Source organism: Pimephales promelas, chromosome 25 (genome assembly GCF_988280905.1).
Source record: "Pimephales promelas chromosome 25, fPimPro1.hap1.1, whole genome shotgun sequence".
In the NCBI taxonomy this organism is placed as follows: domain Eukaryota; kingdom Metazoa; phylum Chordata; class Actinopteri; order Cypriniformes; family Leuciscidae; genus Pimephales; species Pimephales promelas.
Genome location: NC_142793.1, coordinates 17,205,520 through 17,224,373, shown reverse-complemented (window position 1 = coordinate 17,224,373; position 18,854 = coordinate 17,205,520). Strand labels below are relative to the sequence as shown.

Genomic DNA, 18,854 nt, shown 5'->3' with positions numbered 1-18,854 from the left:
TTACAGGAAACTTATAATTAACAAAGTGTAGACCTTGTGTAAAATAAGAGATTCAATGTGCAGTCAGATTCATTGATTATAGCAGAACTTCCCTCTGTGCGTTGTGATTGCGATGAATTGAGTGAGTGACAGATTTTTAGTACCCAGATAGCAAATTGCTTTTGGACTGATTCTGGTTGAATTTCATCTGTGAGTTTGGTGATCAAACTCTAAACATGTTCTCTAATTATTTCTATTTTCTCCTCTCTTTTACATGCAGATCATTTCTAGGAATGATTACATCTTCAGAAGTCCAGACTCTCATAAAGTCTTCTGTTCACCTTGAAGTGTGTCGAGAACTGTGGTTCATTGTAGGTTAACAAGGTGTGAACAACCAGTATCATAAAGCCCAGAATGCATAATTGAAACGCAGGAGAATCAGACTCAAAAGAATGCAACATGTGTCTGTTGTGTCTGATATTTAAATCTGCAATTCCACAAATCCCTGAATTTTTCCCTCTAGTGTTGTTCACACAATAGCATCCCAGCCAAAACAACCTCCACCCTTCTTAAATAAACCCAAACAGAATCATGGGCCTGTCCTGTGGGGAGGTGTTGCTGAATCACCATTTCGCTGCATATGGCTCCTGTATTGGGGGACCCGGTCTAGAATGTGGTTCACAATACTTGGAAAGCTTTGTAAAGCTTGAAATGTTTGTTGTCATCTTTGTATTTTTATTTCAGTATTTCATTTTTTTTTCTTTTGTCTTTTACTTTACTCTATCGTTCTCTGTACTGCCCTTTATCTCTCTCAGCTGTTTTACTGTGGTGGTGTTATGGGTTCATCGAGCTGGTATGCGGCAGGAATCTTTGGATCAAGGTAATTTCACTCAGTTTGAGATTTTCCCAGGATGTTAAGCTTCCCTTTACCTTTGTGTGCTTCAGCGAGCGAGATAGCAAGCGACACATGTTTCGAATGCATACACGGTGGCTCCCGGGGTCTGACGCCAGCAGCAGGGCAGGGGGAACTTGAAAGATATGGATCGTAAATTACACCTGACACTAGAATTTCCCGAAAGGATCAGATTATTGCAGCCTGACTTAAGTGTTATGCTCTGAATTCATGTGTGGTAGGGTAATCGTGATGGAGGGCTATTTTATTTGTAATGCCCCTTGCTGATGGAGATGACCTATCATTGAACCTTTAAGATCCTTCAGTGGTAATAAAGGAGTAGTTCACACAAAAATGACAATGATGCCAACATTTATTCACCCTCATGTCGTTCCAAACCTGAAGCCCTCCGTTTTTTCCCTCCGTTGAACTAAAACTACAAGCAACCTAAGGCTCCAAAAATGCGATTTATGTATGACATTACAAATCTTTTGAAGTTGTACAACAGATTTGTGTGAACAACAGATAAAAATTTAAGCCATTATTCACTGATAATCTTCCTGTCAAGTAAGCTGTTAACTGTTGCAACCGAATCAGTGGGTCAGTGACTTGGACTAGTTTTATGAAACAAATCAAATGATTCATTGCAAAGATTGCATTTAAAAGAATAATTTATTCATCAATCGAACATCGCTTACCTCTACCATTAAAATGATAAATGTATAATATCATATATTTTTGTCTGTTTCTCACACAGAGTGATCACAAAACTCCAGAACAGCTCTTAGCTCTTGTGTCCTTTTTGAAGCTTAAAATGTTCAGTCCCCCGGAAAGAGTGATCAGCACAGTCTTCGTAATATCTTATTTTGTGTTACACAGAAGAATTTCTTTCACTCTAAACAATTCTGAGTTGTTTGAACCCAAATTCGGGGAAAATATGGACAAACCCAAATGTTGGGTTGAAAATGTAATTGAAAATTTTAACCCAGCTTCAACTTTCACTATCAACTGTATATTTTTATTGCATTTTTAACCCCAACATTTGGGCTTGTCCATATTTTACCCAAATTTGGGTTTAAACAACCCATTTTTTTTAGAGTGTTCAATCAGGTTTTGGAATGATATGAGGGCGAGTAAATAATGACAGAACCGTAATGCCATGGGTGCGTTTCCCGTACAACGACGTAGTTCGCTGCTTCACTACCATATATGATGCATCGTTGGAGAAATCAACTAGCTAGTCACGACTGTTTCCCGAAACCCATTGTTGCAACCCAGATAGCAAACTGACATTGAATCAACGTGGAAACATGACATCGAAACAACGTTGATCTGACATTGTTTTGCTCATCGAATTAACGTTGAACCAACGTCAGACGCGTCATTATTTCAAAACTAACGGAAAATCAACTTGAAATCAACGTTGTTTCAACGTTATGAAAGCAAACCAATTTTCGATTTTCATTTAGCTTTGAAGAATGCCGCGTCTGACGTTGGTTCAACAATAATTCGATGAGCAAAATCAACGTTGTTTCGATGTCATGAGAGACGTCGTTTCCACGTTGATTCAATGTCAGTTTGCTGTCTGGGAAAGTATCGTTTAACCACGTTGGTTTCGCACGTGGTGGAATAATAACTACTTTAAATGAAACTGTTTGAGATCCAATTAACGCTAGATCTTTTAAATATAAATTACAAACATGTAATCTGAGGACTATTTCTAATTGTTCTCAGTTATTTTGCTTTATTACCAGACTCAATATTTGGCTCGTTCTTACATAATAGAGCACGTTTGCACATGCACACTCTTCAAACACATTACTTTAAATCTTTTGACAAACTAAAAGACGTAAATTACATTTGTATGTAGCCTATTCTAAATAAAAGGCACCGGTTGTACTGTCAGCTTGCTTATTTTGCTCAATATAAGGATTTATTACCTCCAAATGTCATGCAATATAGAAACGATGCATCTAACCACAGGTCGAGAGCTGTCGTTCAAACCACACAACTTTGCGATGCTATTTGCGAGTGTTCGTTGGAACGATGGTTTTGGGAAACACCGACTCGTTGAACTATGCTGATAACGACGGAACTTGCGACCATAGTTGGCTAACGATGCTGTTTAGGTGCACTATCCTTTAAAGTGAAAGTTTCACAGTCAAGTATACTCTTTTTTTAGGTAGTATGCTAACTTGTTTTTAATTTAAAGTTTCTTAATAAGTTATATACGGTTAGTACTATTGCCGAGAACACCCTAAATGAGGTGACACCTGAAGCACGTTAAACGTGAGAATTTGCAGACGATCTCTCACATCTTTAACCCCACCTGATTTTGCTGGGGACCCACAGGTCCTTATCCAAGAACACAAATAGGTGACTAGAGCAACCGAGGTGCAAACCCACCTCAAGATGCCATACCTTGTGCGTACAGTGCAGGTGTGAGTGTGGGATCACAGGAGAACATGACAGGAACCTTAACAGAACTGCAAATTGAAAGTGTTTAGCTTGCATTTGGATCAGGAAGCCTCAAGCACTAGTTTGCTTGCAGGTGGTTTTTAGCTCATATAGAAAAGGTCTGCGCACAACACAAAAGTTCATTTAGTTTCAAGTTGGTTTCAAGATAGAGTGTTTCTGCTCAAAGGGTGTTTGATCTGCACTGCTACATTGTTGACAAAGCTGAAGTATGCTTTGCTCCCAGGTGGAACTTCTCAGGATGTTTTCCCAGTAATGGAAGAGTCAGCCATGCAAAGTCGGAATGGCCTTTTTTGTGCTGACAAATACTTGAGGGACATAACCTGCCCCCGAAATGTCCTTGCATTCTCCAACAAGGCTTTTGTTTCTCTTTGTGGGTTCTTAGCTTGAAGGGAGAAAGAAAAAATGGGCACTGGAATGGTAAAGTATCAGCCAGCAGCTGTTGTGTGAGTGACAAACTCAAGGGCTTGTGATATGAGAGGCACAGAGGAGAGGAAGACAGGATTGGTTCTGCTGTCCAGCATAACATGTGCTGGTGTGTTACAAAGAAAAGACAATACCTGTTAGAGGTATATTGGACACAGTAATATTTACTTGTAAGGTGCAGCGTTTTAGTTTTCACACCGAGCCCCCTCATATCTTTTTTATATGAGGTTTCTGGGCTCGGGGTGTTTGAATGCTGAAATGTTGGTCATATGCTGCTGGCAGGGATCTGCATTGTCATTGTGGACTAGACAGAGTATGTCTGAAGAAAATGTCTGTCGACACATTGTCCAGGTTGGCGTTTGAGGTCTGTAATGATGAGGGGGTAAAAATAACATAGATTCCTCCAGTCATTTATAAGTAAAGCAAAGAAAGTCTCTTTTTTTTCACCAATTAAGAGATAAGCTTGATGCTATTTTGTGACTGCTGCTATACTTGATTATGCTGTATACAGTTATTTCCTCGGGTCTGATGCACCTGTTGTGGGTTTGTGCTAGTAAATAAGATAACATTGAGAAGAAGCAGTGTTACAACGTCCCCACCAGCATGTCAACAATGCTTAATTCCTCTGCATTTCTTTCACATTACTTTATACCTTTATTTGGCTAAACAAAGACATTTCCCGACAACAGTAAGAGTTTGTTTGTCTGACCTGTCTTTTTAATGAGATTAAAGTGAGTTCTCAGGATGTTTTCCTTTTTGTCTCATGTTTTACATTTAAGTCTAAAACTATATGTAAGATAATTATAAATATCATAAATATAGAAATGAATATAGATATTTTATTTTCCCCCTCAGAAAATTTAAAATCATAAGTAATATATTTTTAAAATTAATTAATATTTGAATGCATCTGAATGCAAGTTTCATGTGCTTGTACATTTTGAATTAAGATAAATTAATTACTATAGTATTAGACAATTAAATGGAGATATTTGTCCTCATATTGTTTGTTTAAAAAAATATAATTTAATTCAGTGTAAATTGTGTATATTTTTGTCTCTAAAGATGAAGACATTCACTCATTTTTTTTTTTTTTGTTAATGGCAGTTTGTCATTTACAATAATTGTAAACTAGGTCAATTAATGAAGCATATCAAAAAAATTTTGTGATGGATGGCTAAGTGCTTTTGTTTTCATTCAGTAAGGACATCTGTTGTTGCTCAAGCATGACACTATAACTGAGAAATCTGTTATTTTGTTATTCTCTTCTCTTGCCTTTTGATTAAGAATTCAGTTGTAATTTGCTATCATTGTAAAGACATTTTCTGCTTAATGATTTTTTTTAATGCATGTACTAAACAGTTGGAAACCAATGTTGGGTCCGGCCACCTGTTTATTCAAAATCTTAATTCTCCTGGAAATAAATGTATTTTGTTCAGAGAATGCTACTGCATTTTGATACTAACTGCAGTCTAAAAAATTGTGATAATTGATTATTGTTCTCTCTCTAGTATAATTGCTCAATTAAATAGAATTAATTGGGAATTGAACACTATTCTAAATAAAGAAATGTTTGTAAATTAAAATGCAATGAAATTAAACTGATTGTGGATGATTTTGTAAATAATGAAGTGCAATACAAAAGTCCAAAATTATACTTGTAACATTAGTAAGCATGATTATGTTTTCATATTTTGTATCTGATAATAAAAAAACAAACATGTTTTAAACATGTTTACAGGAAGATCTCCCTTTCGAAATTATACATTTAAATAGCTTTTTTTAACTATTCAGTTTTGCTAAGAAAATTTCTAGAAATTTCTAGAAAAATTCTAATAATAATTTCTTTGTTTTTGTGGCTCCTTTTTTAGACAACAGTTTCACATCAAGGAAGTTTTTTTGTGCAGTGCAATAGTATTGCTGTAATGCATGAGTTATATCTTTCAAGTTTAAATTAAAAGACCAAATAAGCAAATATTTCTGTCCTTAAATTAATTTCTTATCAACACACATGCTTCCTTGATTTATGGAGACTCAAACCTTACTCAAACACCCAAGTTTATGTGTGAAAAACTGAAACGTTTAATCAGCTATGATATTTGGATGGTTTAGCAAACTTTATTTGGGTGTGTCTTCACGGATATCGCGTTAATTGCAGGCATCCGGGAAATAGCTTGAACTGCTTAGCCCAGTAGGAAGCTTTTGAGTGACGTCATTATTCCGCGAAAAAACAGCATGGTCAGGTTAGAATATAGGGGCGTGAACCACAGAGGCATTTTTGAATCAAATATAGTAAACTTTGTTTTGACGTTTTATAAATAGCCTACCTGTTTGAATGTCTTAAATGAGTTCAAAGCAAACTAAAAGTGTTGATTTATATGAAGATTTGAATTAGACACTTAATGAGTCAAAACGTTGCACACTTACAATATCTACCTATGTGTATATTTCATGGTTATAAGAGAAACATTTTATGTTTTTTTCAAATAAAGCTTCTTCTATCTAAAGCTTTCTAATGCGGATAATTTGAGCAACGTCTTATTGTTTTATTAAAGAACATTTGAATGATATCCACTCGGTGCGAAAGAAAAAAAAAAGCTTTATATTGTTTCAATAAAAAAGGATGCATCTTTGATGTTATAATGACTCGTAGCCTTCATTGTTTGAATCAATTAATGCGGCATTTGGAACGATGAGACCCACTCATGATACCCTGCATTACTGAAATTTCACGTGTCGGGTGCGTGTGGGTTACCCTGCAGTTTCACATAAGGAACGCGGATGTTTTAACAAGGAAATGAAATGACAATATGTTTCAGCATTTAAGTCGCTGGAATTGCTTAATTATACCTAAATTTGATGTTGTAGCTGATATGCGTCCTTTTTGCTTGCTCTGTTCATTTAGATTTATAGCTTATTGCGTTTAGTCATACCTAAATGGGCTATGGGCTTCTAATATAAAAAATAGAAACTTATGGGCTGACTTAACTTTTGAAAATTATGACCTATATATTATTTAAATTGTATTGCTTTATTTGTTCTGCATGAATTGTAATCAGAATCAGTTTATCTGAAATAATATAGATCTGATAGATCTATGAGTTTCTCAAAGCATCACTCGGATTGTGTTGCTGTAAGTGCTGCAGAGTTGTATAAATGTCTTCATGGCATCGGCGTGCGGCAGACTCTGTAAAGCAGCAACATTCATCAGGTGATCAGTATATTAGATTAAGTTCTTTCTGGCGCTTTAGAAGGTGAACTTCCACTGACAAAGTCTGCCCAGTAACAATCCGAAAGCGCGCAGAAGAACTATTGGCTATGCAAATTAACAGGGGAGGGAAACAATCTACAGCGAGAAAAAAAAAGATTTTAAAGAGACATTTCCTATCACATTTAAAAAGTGTTGAAACGAAGCAACTGTTGCAAAAGTAGACTACATAGTTGCTGTCTGTAGAGTTCTTCCGAATCACTTGAGAACCTCGAGATGCACCTCGGTCAATAACTCACTCAGATGTTCTCTTTAAGGTAGCTAGTTGAAAACACATTAGCGCCATTTAATTGTAATTCCCGTTGACGAAAGGTTAAACTGCTATGCCTCAATTGCAACTTAAATGACTTTATAAATGAGTGCTGTTATGGGCTGTTGAAATCCGTCACCTGCATGTTAGGAATAGCAGAACACAATTTTGGAATGCTCACATCTCCTTTTGAGGCTTGGCTTTTCGGTCCTAAATAGAGACTATAGCTAATGCTTTATATAATACACTGGAGGCAGCTCAAGAGAATAACTAGCATTGCAGCTGCTATCTCTAACCAGAGAGCGTTGCTTCATGCTTTCGCTGCATTTCCTAGAAAGCTATCTCGTTGACCACAGGCGTTGCTGCTTCATGTAAGATAGTTCTATTTCTACTTTGTGATGACGAGGGGACGTTTTAAAGTCAAAAAGAAAAGTTTTTGACCATTTATTGGTTTATCATTTGATAGCATACAAAAAATAAATCAATTAATGACGTTTTAGATCACTTCGAGAAAGGCTACCATATAAAAGTTGAGTATTTCCTTGGGTGCTGTGTGTTCCAACGTCGTTAAAATAGTCGCGTATATGAATGAATGGGTGAGTTAACTAAGGATGAACGTCTTGTTTGAACCATGATACCAGCAAATATGGTCTTCCTGTCCATCTTGTGGAGTCTATTTATTATATGATAACAAGAGCAAGAGGGGAGGAAAATAAGAGGAAGAGTTGCCTCTGGCCAATAATAAGATCTGCTTGTGAAGCTTGCGTCACAGCCTTACATCTGCAGACCTCAAATGTTGCAGCGAGAGGAGCAGAGCAGAGAAAGAGACTAGTGGGGAAAAGTTTGCAAAGGGATCAGGACTAACCTGGACAGCCTTGTAGACTGATTTTATGTGTCCGAAAAGTCCTTTCTCCACTTTTTGATCTTTCGCAACCATTATATTTTACTGTTGGTAGGCATATTCGAGATCGAAAAGGACTTTAACAATCATGGAATTGCTTTGTCTCGAAATGGACACCATTGTAAGAGCCCGTCCTGACCCGAATCTTCTATTAGATGACAGGGTACTACAGAGCTTGTTGACCATCGAAGAGAGGTTTCTTCCCCAGTGTTCATATTTTAAATGCATTCAGAAAGACATTCAGCCCTTTATGCGGAGGATGGTGGCAACTTGGATGTTGGAGGTTTGTACATATCCGATCATTTCCGTGCTTACGCCGTCTCTTCAAAACGTTTTGCAAAGTGTTTTCTCCTTTATTCTGTCACGTAGCCTTAGCATTGTGGAATGCAACTGAAGGAGCTACTTTAATATTTCCGAAAGGGCAGATCCGATTTTGTTGGGTTATTTATTTGATTGCAGTCATAAGCGCTGATTTTGGACCAAGTTCACGATTAGATTTGCAGGGGGATGGAAGTTATCGACATATGTCAGTGATCATAAGCGCATATTTCTTAAGGTTTTTGGTTCCGTCAACACAGTGGACAGAATCGTGCTTAATGTTATTTATTTATTTTTAGGATAAATATTTCCATGCACACGTATGCACTTCAATGCTTGCCGCTGTGCTACATCTAACCATCGCCATGTTGGTTTTTCTTTCACAACAACTTTATCGCAACAAAATGATCATAACAACTCTTTACATGTGCATTACTTGATAAATGAGCGTCTAAGGTTTATAATTATGGTTGAATATATTGGTAATTACTTTTCTATAATTTTGTACAATTTTTTGAAATAAATGGTTGCCGAAGGGGCGAGGGCCGTGCTGCTTCTTAACCCATGCTGATCGAAGTCTATAGCCTTGGAATTAAGTTCGTTTTTTGTCGGAATCTTTCATGTTTCTTATCTTTGAGTGTTGGAAACGTTAGATGAGGACCTTAGCTTTATTTTCATGTCTTAAAATTTCAGGTGAATCGAGCAGGAGAATTTATAAAAATTTTTGAAAAACATATTTCGCTCCGATGCTGACGCACTCATCTAAGACCACATGCTAGTTCGTTTAAAAAAACACATTTTTATCGTATAAAACACCGATTTAATAACTTGTCAATTGTCGGGAATGATGTAAAAGGGATTGGTGAATATTTAGAGGTGTGAATGGTGGACGTAGACAATTTATTTATATTTTTAAATATTTTATGAAAATATGACGAATTAAAAAAACAGATCCCGTACTGTGTAGCATGGGTGTTTTTTGGCTCGGGTGATTGTGATTTGAATTCGTTTCTTACTGAATGAACCAAAGGAATGTGTGCTTATTGACAAAGACGTTTGAGTCCTCTTTTCATCCTATACATTTATAACTACAAGAGAGGAATTGCACGTTTTTTTTTCTTCTTTTTTTGAATCAATCTCTACTGTTACCGTAACGATGTACAACCTCATATATATGCCACTGATGGACAGTACGACATATTTCGTTTTTTCTTGACAATTATTTTACATATATATACAGACATTGCGTGTCATAAATTAGACTAATTTTGTTGCGCCACGTGCATCTTTTCCTCTGAACTGATTAAGTTATGCCCTGCCCTTTCCAGGTCTGCGAGGAACAGAAATGTGAGGAAGAAGTTTTTCCACTGGCTATGAACTACTTGGACCGATTTTTAGCGGTGGTACCAACAAGAAAATGTAACTTGCAGTTGCTCGGAGCAGTGTGCATGTTTCTTGCGTCTAAATTGAAAGAGACGCGTCCATTAACTGCAGAGAAGCTGTGCATCTATACTGATAACTCAATCAGACCGCAGGAACTGCTGGTAAGCACCAAACAAACTCTTTGCATACCAAAACCTACTAACCCATCTGTAGCAACTAGATACTTGTTTACATAGGCATACTTTATCCACAATTTTCCCCAAATATAAATTGCATACTGTCACTACATATTTTAATGCATCCCACTTATTTAATTTTAATTTAAAAATGAATGTAACCCACTGCAGTATTTTATGGAGTTATTTTTCATAATGTGTATGTTTAGAAAATCAGCCACATAAGAATTAAACGTGGTCTAAGGTTCTGTTTGACCGAATATTCTGCCGTCTGATGGATGTTCTCCACATTCAAATATCTACTAAAGGGTATTTGAGTGCGTTTCCATGTATCACAGGGCTATTACGCCATCTAGTGGCAAATATGCAACCCACAGCAATATCAGGGCTGAGGTCTTGTTAGGTGCATGTTTTGTGAAAATAGAATAGTCTCAAGGTACATGGGGCAACTTTTTGTGCAATGTTGCCAACCGATGCTGCTTGGGAAATCTCCATTTGAGAATGGGCGACAAATTTTGATCTGAAATCTTTCGATTGGTCAAAGGCCCTGCCTCACCTGGTTGCCCAGCAACAGTGCTCAAAAAGTTTCCACATGTATCATCCCCTTAAGTGTCAAAAGAGAGATACAGTCAATTGACTAACTTTTCATCTTTGGAATATCGTCATTTAGCTTCTTCTCATTTCTATTTGCATAGGTCAACTATATGAGTAAATTTTTGATTTAGAGGAAAAACTGTAGACATGAAAGCTAAATATGCTGTTAAATCACTCATTACTCAGTGTCAAGGGGAAAAAACAGTGTGCTACATTGTGGCATAAAAAAACATTTGACTATGTTACACCTGCACTTTGTGAGTTTTTCCTCAGCTCTTACTGATTCAGCATTGTATTTCTTGTGGAAATGGGCAGTGTTTTAGGCTAGTAGTTCAGGGTAAATAATTGTCAGCGAATTGTTGCTGTGGGCATCCTGTTTTTTCTCTTCAGTCTGGCCTAGTGTTGTTGTGGAGCTTCTGCTGGTCTGCAAAGTCCAACAGATGCAGGAAACTGAATATCAGCTGTCAGTCATTTACATTTTTTTTCCTCGTTAGCTAGCAAGAAGTTCTTGTAAATGAAACCACAATGACAGCCTGGAGGTACGACTGTAGGGCACAAAAGGAGGAAGTGGGTTCCTGCATCAAGGCTGTGTTGCAAGTATTTCAAATTGAATTTTAGGGCTGCCATCAGTGCACTAGTGAGGGGACACTGGACTGTTGAATTGACAGCCACAGAAGACAATATGTCGTCCTAAAGTTACTTAAAGCTGGCGTTTGTGGTCATTTATAGCCTCATAAAGGTTCAACAGTGTGCTCAGAATATGACCAAAGATGGAGATGTACACAAATACAGTATATCGTTTGCTAATACATAAATATGTAGTTTTGAGCCTTAGTTGCCAAAACTTTCGTTCCAAACCTGTATGACTTTCTTTCTTCTAGAACACAAAATAATTGTACAAAAATGTTTCAGCAGTTTTTGTCCAATCGAAGTGATTGGGCACCAAGACATTGATTTGACCCTATGTACATTCATTGTTATCTGACGTTCTTCGAAATATCTTTTTTTGTGTGTGTGTTGATAAAACAATTTTCATTTTAAGGTAAAATTTCCATTTAAGAGCAAAGCAACACACCAAAGTGAACATGTATATTTTTGCTGCCCAAACTTTACAGATCCGAAGTGACAGAACGCAAAGGCACATTTTCACATTAGCGTGTAATTGGCTTTCTTTTTTGAAAACGCCTCTGCTCATAGTTTACATTCCATCATACCCCTCTTGGTGTACCAGGAGTCAATGGTTTTGAGCGACTGTGGCTTCAACATGTCATCATGGCTTGATGTTCACATCAGGCACCTCCCCTGAGGAGAGAACAGACAGGAACATGTTGCTGTATGTACTTTTGGGTGAGTCACTCACCAGTGAAATCCAGCAAAGAGAGGAAGTGGAGAAATCATGCATCAGCGGATGGCTGCCATTGTATTCTTGCTCACTAAGAAAGCTGTTGCAGGGGTATAAGTTCAGCATCTTTTGTTTGTGCTTTATAGCAATTGTAAAGGCTTTACTGTATTTCTCAGAATGTAATGGCAATGATATTTAGCCATCTCATGCATAAAGTGTATGTGGTTCATTTGTGGAGAAAAAACCACCTCCATTTGAGCGAGTGTTCAGTCATAAGGACTGTCCCAGCAAATGCAAGTTTTCCCCAATTAGTCATTTGGTCCCCTGTTACTCAGTTCAAATAGGAAGGGGGAGTGTCTTCTTGACTGAAACCAAATGACTGAGCATCTTACATTCGTCATTGTGAGTTAGGTCAAAGCAAGTTCATGTTATGCATCAAGAGTGCCCCCAAAAGACAAAATAGTATCATCAGTGGTGTTGAACAGTCACATTCATGGTCATAATTGAGCCTTGTTTTTTCTATTGAGGTTACAGCAAATCTAATTACAAGCCTTTTAAATACAACTAGGCTACAAATTACTGTTTTTATGAGTGTGTTTGTGGTTGCAAATGGGCTAATGACAGGTCCAATATTTAACTATGTCTACTTCGGCCTCTTCTGACTGGACAGATTACTATAAAACAAACTCAGAATTATGTTTATCTGCTAAGGAGGAAAGTACCTGACGCTGGACAGTCTCTGTGAAGTGACTAGGCAATCTGAGTGACCCATTTTTCTACTCAAGTGTGCCTGCATTCAGCCTTTTAGCTTTCAGGATTTCCGCTTGTAGCTTTGCCTATAGCCAAGGCAAAACCATATCCTGGAGGTCCCAGAGCTTTACTGAGGCTAGATTTTGTGTGATCAGGTTTAAATGTATAGCAACAACATTTGAATGTGTAACAGTGGAGTTAATATATAAACATATGGACTTTATGTAGCCCCGCCCCTTTTCGTTGTGTTCTGTCTTCCGGTTTGTACTTCCACAGCATGAAGGTAAGATCTTACTGATTTATGAATGAACCGCTCGTTTTAAAATCTTCCCGGTCTACTGACATATGTTCTGACATCCGCTTAAAACCTTGCAATGCTCATGATAACTTTAGTTAACTCTACAATAAGTAAATCCACTTCACCAATGCCTTAGAAATATATAGAACTACCACAAAAACTGAAGATCTAAGGATGGCTGCGAGCACGGCGCACAAGGTCTATAGTACAAACCTCTTTTACACCTTGTCTGAATGGTTGATATAGAATGTTACCCCAACAGCCAGTGTCTTAATAAAATTATATTTAGATCTTGTCAATGTCTAGTCTATCAAAAGAAAACATCTAGGGAAGCTACAGAGGATGCAATTTGTCACACCAGTTGAATGTGCAAAATCACTGATATCTTAATACCTCAAATAGTGCAAATGGATTCAGATCACACAACTATTGAGCTTTGGATCCATAGTGATTTTGCTTCTTTCCTCAAACCTTGTTACAGGAATGGGAGCTGGTTGTCCTGGGCAAATTGAAGTGGAATCTGGCTGCTGTCACTCCCAATGACTTTATTGAACACATTATGAGGAAACTTCCACTGCCTGAGGATAAGCTGGACCTGATCCGTAAACATGTGCAGACTTTCATCGCCCTTTGTGCAACAGGTAGTGTATTCAATGTAGATGTCGGATGTGGGATTAGAAATAAATAATGCATTTCTAAGTCCTAATTTGTGCAGTGCTCCATAGAACGTATCCCACTCGTTCAAAATGAAATCTTCTCAACATGCATTTGTACATTAACTTAGTAGAGTGTCAACGTGTATGTCTTCCATTGGTGTTAAGTATGAGTGTTAAAAGATCCACTGCCTAGTCAAGTTGGTGTTGATACCTTGCATCATCACTTCAATAAGTGATGTGTTGCAAGATCCATGTTTGTTCCTCGCAAAACTTGAAATTAAAGCCGTCTTCTGTGGGTTTAGTATCTATGGCAACTTTATTCAGGTTCTTGTTGCAGGCAAATTATCAAATGCCAACTCATTACATTCATGAGAAACTATGTGGACTGAAATAGCGACTTGTAATGGAGAGAATGTCACTGGAAGCCTTATGTGTTTGCCTGGTATGTTTGGTGGGCATATCAGTGGCTAACTTTGAATGCAGTGACACTTCAAAAGGCAGTTGTATAGTTAAGGACATTCCTGTGTGCTGGTGAGCCATTGGTTATACTGTTCCTGCTCTTAGAGGTGGACCACCTTTAGGAGATCAAACATAGAGATGAGAGGAGGGTGAGAAAACGTGAGGAGTGTATTGTTCCAGCCGAGCCAAACAGTGAAGCATGTCATGTTTTCATATCTTATCCCCTCTTCTCACGCCTCCCAGATGCTTCAGGGCATGACGACTTTCCCATAATCAGGAGCCTTTGTGAGGCTGGTTCTCCCAGCCAAGCCTGTACCGAACATCACCATAGGCGGTAATGGGATCCAGTGCACCACCCTTGTTCCTTCAGGCTTCTCTCTTCCTCCCTGGGGTTGCTCAGCTCCACATGAACCTCAGGAGTGACTCTGACTTTGGGAAAATGGCATACGATGGGAGAGGGAATAGGAGGAGGAGCTGGCAGGTCTTTTAAACATTGGTTTTTGCATTTGAGCATTGATGATAGCTGGGATAATATGAATGGTTTAACAAAATAACTTGGTTTTAAGATGTCGAAAAATTGCAGATGCAGTGCAAAATGCCTCTTTTGTTAAATCTCTTGTTGTAAGCAATACATACATTAGTTACTAGTTTAACAACAGATTTTCAAGTGGTGTCCAAAAGATTTTAATTGCCAGGCAGATGCCTTGACTGCCGCTTTTCTTTTCTCTGTACAGTTTGCTTTCTTTGCAGAGAATTCAGCATCCCCCTCTTTTCTGAGCCATGCATAAATCAAGGCCCCTATATCTGAATGAGAAAGGAGAGAAGAGTGTGGAAAGACGACAGCTAATTTTTAATGGTTCTTTGCTTTTGATAAAACAGTTCCGTTTAGAGCACTCTGCGAGATTTGGTCAGGCAGAGTAGACCAGTTCAGTATTAATTAATAACATGGAGGGGCCTTTCAGAGATATGCAAATAGCTGGAAGGCTTGGCTAGAGACCGCAAGAAAGGAGACAAAAGGAACAACCCTCCATTTCATATGCAGAGGCATGTAAGGGTCAGTGCAGAAGGAGTACACGATAAAGCGTTTCTCCGGAGGGCAGTCTGTCGAAGGCCTACACAGGAACAAGCTCATTAAACGTGATTATACCCCATTTTACTGTTAAACACCCAGCACCCCATTTACTTCTCCATCGTAGATTGTCTGTAGATGTATAATGACAGACCTGAGACATGCTATGATATTAGCAGCAAAATAGAGATCATCTTTGCCACTCTTCAGATGGTTCCTTATCAGAGAAATCCCTTAGGAAAAATAACTACAGTAGTGACTGGTGAAGTGTTCAAGTAGGACTGAAAATTAATTCTACGATTAATTCATTCTATTTAACGCCATATTCATGTCATTTCTCATTCAAGAGGCTCTGTTTCCTCCCACAACGGCCTGACTGCTGTTGCTAAAGACTCAGCACTGGAGCAAGACTGAAACAAGTTGTTACAGGATTTTAACAGTCAAAAAGTCTTCCTGTTTTTAATTAATCTGTTTTACTATGGTTAGACAGGGCAGACTAGCCACTTTTGATTATTAATTTACTTTGTTGAAGATTTGTGGCAGATTTTTTTTTAAAGACAATAGACTTTACATTTCTATAAAGTAGTGTTATACATGAATGTCCCAGACAAGACATGCTGATATCTAATTACTTAAAGCCTCCTAATGAGACACAACATAGCTAGGAGTAAAACACATTTTAAATTCTGTTTTGTAGGTGAATTAATTATTCATAATTAATGAATTAACGTTTATTTGAATATTTGTTACGTGTCTACTCTTTTAGTAACTCTGTCTTTTAAGTTCTTCACCTACATGCTTTACCATCTATCTAAGCGTTATACTGCGACGCCCAATTCATATTTACGTTTGATCTTTATCAGGCAGGTCGAACATGACTGCTTAAAACGAGACTTTCTGTGAAGGCAAACCTGTGCATCTACATGAAAGCCTGGCACTTGATTTATTGCCCCTCAAATCATCGGTCTCTTTGGCCGTTCCTCAACTTTCCGGACGTTTAATTAATTTACAAGTTAAATGCGTACACAGCACATTGCACCCACCAAGGAGCTTGCTGTGTTGGCACAGTTCTTGGGATGCAGTGTGGCGAGGGCAGGAGAATGGTCCATTGAAGGGGGTGAGAGGCTGGTATACCAGGCCAGCCAGCCGCCGCTTACTAGGAGCCTTCCATCACAGGCGTCACCACTCAGCTACATACACTGTTTATACTCAGCATGAATATCAATGAAGGCGTGCAGAATACATCCATTCTTCCCTTACCACTCACACAAACCAGAGTGTCCAGCTCTGCCACTAGCACGCGCATACCCTTGTTCCCCCGACAAACTTGTCTTGTCTAGAGTGTGAAAAATCAGATTGCAACCCACTCAGCACACGCAAGCTGTGTGGGCATCTATTTTCCATTGTTTTTTCTCCCTGCCCCCAAACACCTAAGAGTTGCAATGCGGTTTTTGTCTTCTTTCTGCTTGACCAGAACTTGTCTTTTGAGACATTTTTGTCTGGCCCGGCAAAAACCACAAAGGGAAGAGTGTATAATAAGTTCATTTATTTGTCAACACCGAGCCGCAAAATGAGAAAATGTCTGGCTTTGAATGTTAAAAAGGCAGTGAAGGCATGCTCGTCAGTTATCAAAGGGCCCAGGGCTTTGATTTTCTTTTCCTAAAAAGAAAGAGGAAGAAAAATCACCCTTAGAGCCATCACACACACAGTTTGCTTTGCAATTGAATATGGCAATATGGTAATGCAAAGACTGCCAGGGAGTGTGGGACCGTGAGCCCAGAGGTGGCCCTGCATCAGAGGAATGGCATGGGGGGAATGAGGTGGGTAGGAGGGTCTTTTCTTCTGCCAAAACCATACGAAGGTCTGGACACTGATTAAAGAATGATGCTTAGTGCCCCCCTCAGCCGCCCCTGCTGTCTAAAACCCAACAACACCCTCCCCCAACACCCATCTTTTGTGCGGCTGTCAGGTTGAATTGGAATCCACAGAGAGGACTTGATGTTGCATCTCTCAGTTGGATGATATGAGGTGATGATTTCAGACAATGAGGCCACACTCTCTTGCTCACTAGACCCACGTCCACCAATGGCCACACTCAATATGCCAAAAGATACACAAATCTCGAGCTGTTGTAACAACAATGACATGTATGCTATTCAACTTTAGGGGTATGTGCCTGAAGTAAAAAAGTGTTGAAAAACAGTCTGAAAAAAGGGAGAGGGGGAGTCGTAGAAAAAGAAGAAAGATGGAAATCAATGAGGCAGGGGGCAGACAGCCTAAGTTGTTTGGTTCTTTTTTTTTTCCTCTTTCTTTCTCCCCCTTCTTGCAGTCAGTCGTCTTTTGGGGTTTCAGGTCCGTTCACAAGCTGTCTTATTTGCATTATGAATGACAGTGAGAAAGCTAACAAGGTTATTGGTCTTTGAGATGTACGCCTGTGACCACACGTGGAAAAAGGACCTACAGCAGTGAGCATTGGCAGGGGGACTGTGGCTCTTTATTCCATCCTTTCCAAAGGCTATAGGGCTTTTTTTTTTTTCAGGGAGCACACGATTTACTTAGGAGCTGGAAGAAAAGGGGCCGATCTGCAAAGGGTGACTGGAGGAGAGGGATGGGGGTGGGGTGCTTTTCAGATTCTTTTCAAGCCAAGTGAACCCTCATTATCCTGGGATGCAGTCATTAGCAAAGGACTGTGCACAGACCTAATGGAAAGGGTCTTCATTTATCTGTATTTATGATTTTGGTTAATTTTGTATCTATTTAATAATATCTGATATTACTAAGTGTGATAAAGTACATTTTTATGAACTCAAAGTTTGACTGGTTTGCTCTTTCCTCAGATTTCAACTTTGCCATGTCCCCTCCATCCATGATTGCAACGGGCAGCGTGGCAGCGGCTATCTGTGGCCTGCAGCTCAACAGCACTAACCGCTCACTGTGGGGAGACAACCTTACAGAGTTGCTCGCCAAGATCACAAACACAGAAGTTGTGAGTATTTTTGCTTTGACAATATATTTTATTAATGCATCTTTTAATAATAATAATAACACATGACACTTCCATGCGGGCCAGTGTGCTATACAGATTACCTCACAGTTTGTTTATATTCTAAAGTGGAGTGATCATATAGGGATGCTTTATAATTTAAAACAGCGACCATGATATGATTCCTTGTTTTTTACCAATAGCAACACTATTGGTAATCTGTGGGATAAGTGTTGCTGTGCCTGTAGGACTGTGAGAGGAGGCTGTGCATTTCCCCTATTTACTCAATGGGCTTGGCTCCAGCTTCAATTCAATTTCACATTCAGCCACTGAATTACTGGAAATGAAATGGGATTGACCCTGACTGAGTGACTGTAAGGAGAGAATCCGCAGGGCTAGGGGAATGTGTCAGGGATACTATGGCTTTATGCAAATGACTTGCATACAAATTCACACATACTGTCGCACAAGGGACCACCTCCTGGTCATTTCGTTTCTTTTAGGTCCTTTAGTATCTCTTTAGGGGTGAAAGTAAAAGCCAATGAGAATAGAAAATTAGGATTAAGAGAATGACCCAGGAAACGCATTCAATTGCTGTCCTGACCCGAAGAGGTCAACCCTCCCCAAAATACCCT

At 38.7% G+C, this 18,854-nt stretch overlaps 1 protein-coding gene across 2 annotated transcripts in view; it reads left to right on the top strand.

Annotated features, from left to right (window-relative positions):
• Positions 1 to 18,854, top strand: part of ccnd2a (cyclin D2, a) — a 142,792-nt gene that overhangs the window by 115,748 nt on the left and 8,190 nt on the right. The window contains exons 1-4 of one of the 2 annotated variants that reach the window (XM_039646911.2): positions 8,056 to 8,474; positions 9,838 to 10,053; positions 13,534 to 13,693; positions 18,074 to 18,222. In XM_039646911.2, coding sequence (XP_039502845.1) covers positions 8,280 to 8,474; positions 9,838 to 10,053; positions 13,534 to 13,693; positions 18,074 to 18,222 — 720 coding nt within the window. In that variant the 5' untranslated portion in view covers positions 8,056 to 8,279. Of the gene's footprint in view, positions 1 to 8,055; positions 8,475 to 9,837; positions 10,054 to 13,533; positions 13,694 to 18,073; positions 18,223 to 18,854 lie in introns of those variants that run through there. The other variant, XM_039646912.2, reaches the window with a different exon arrangement.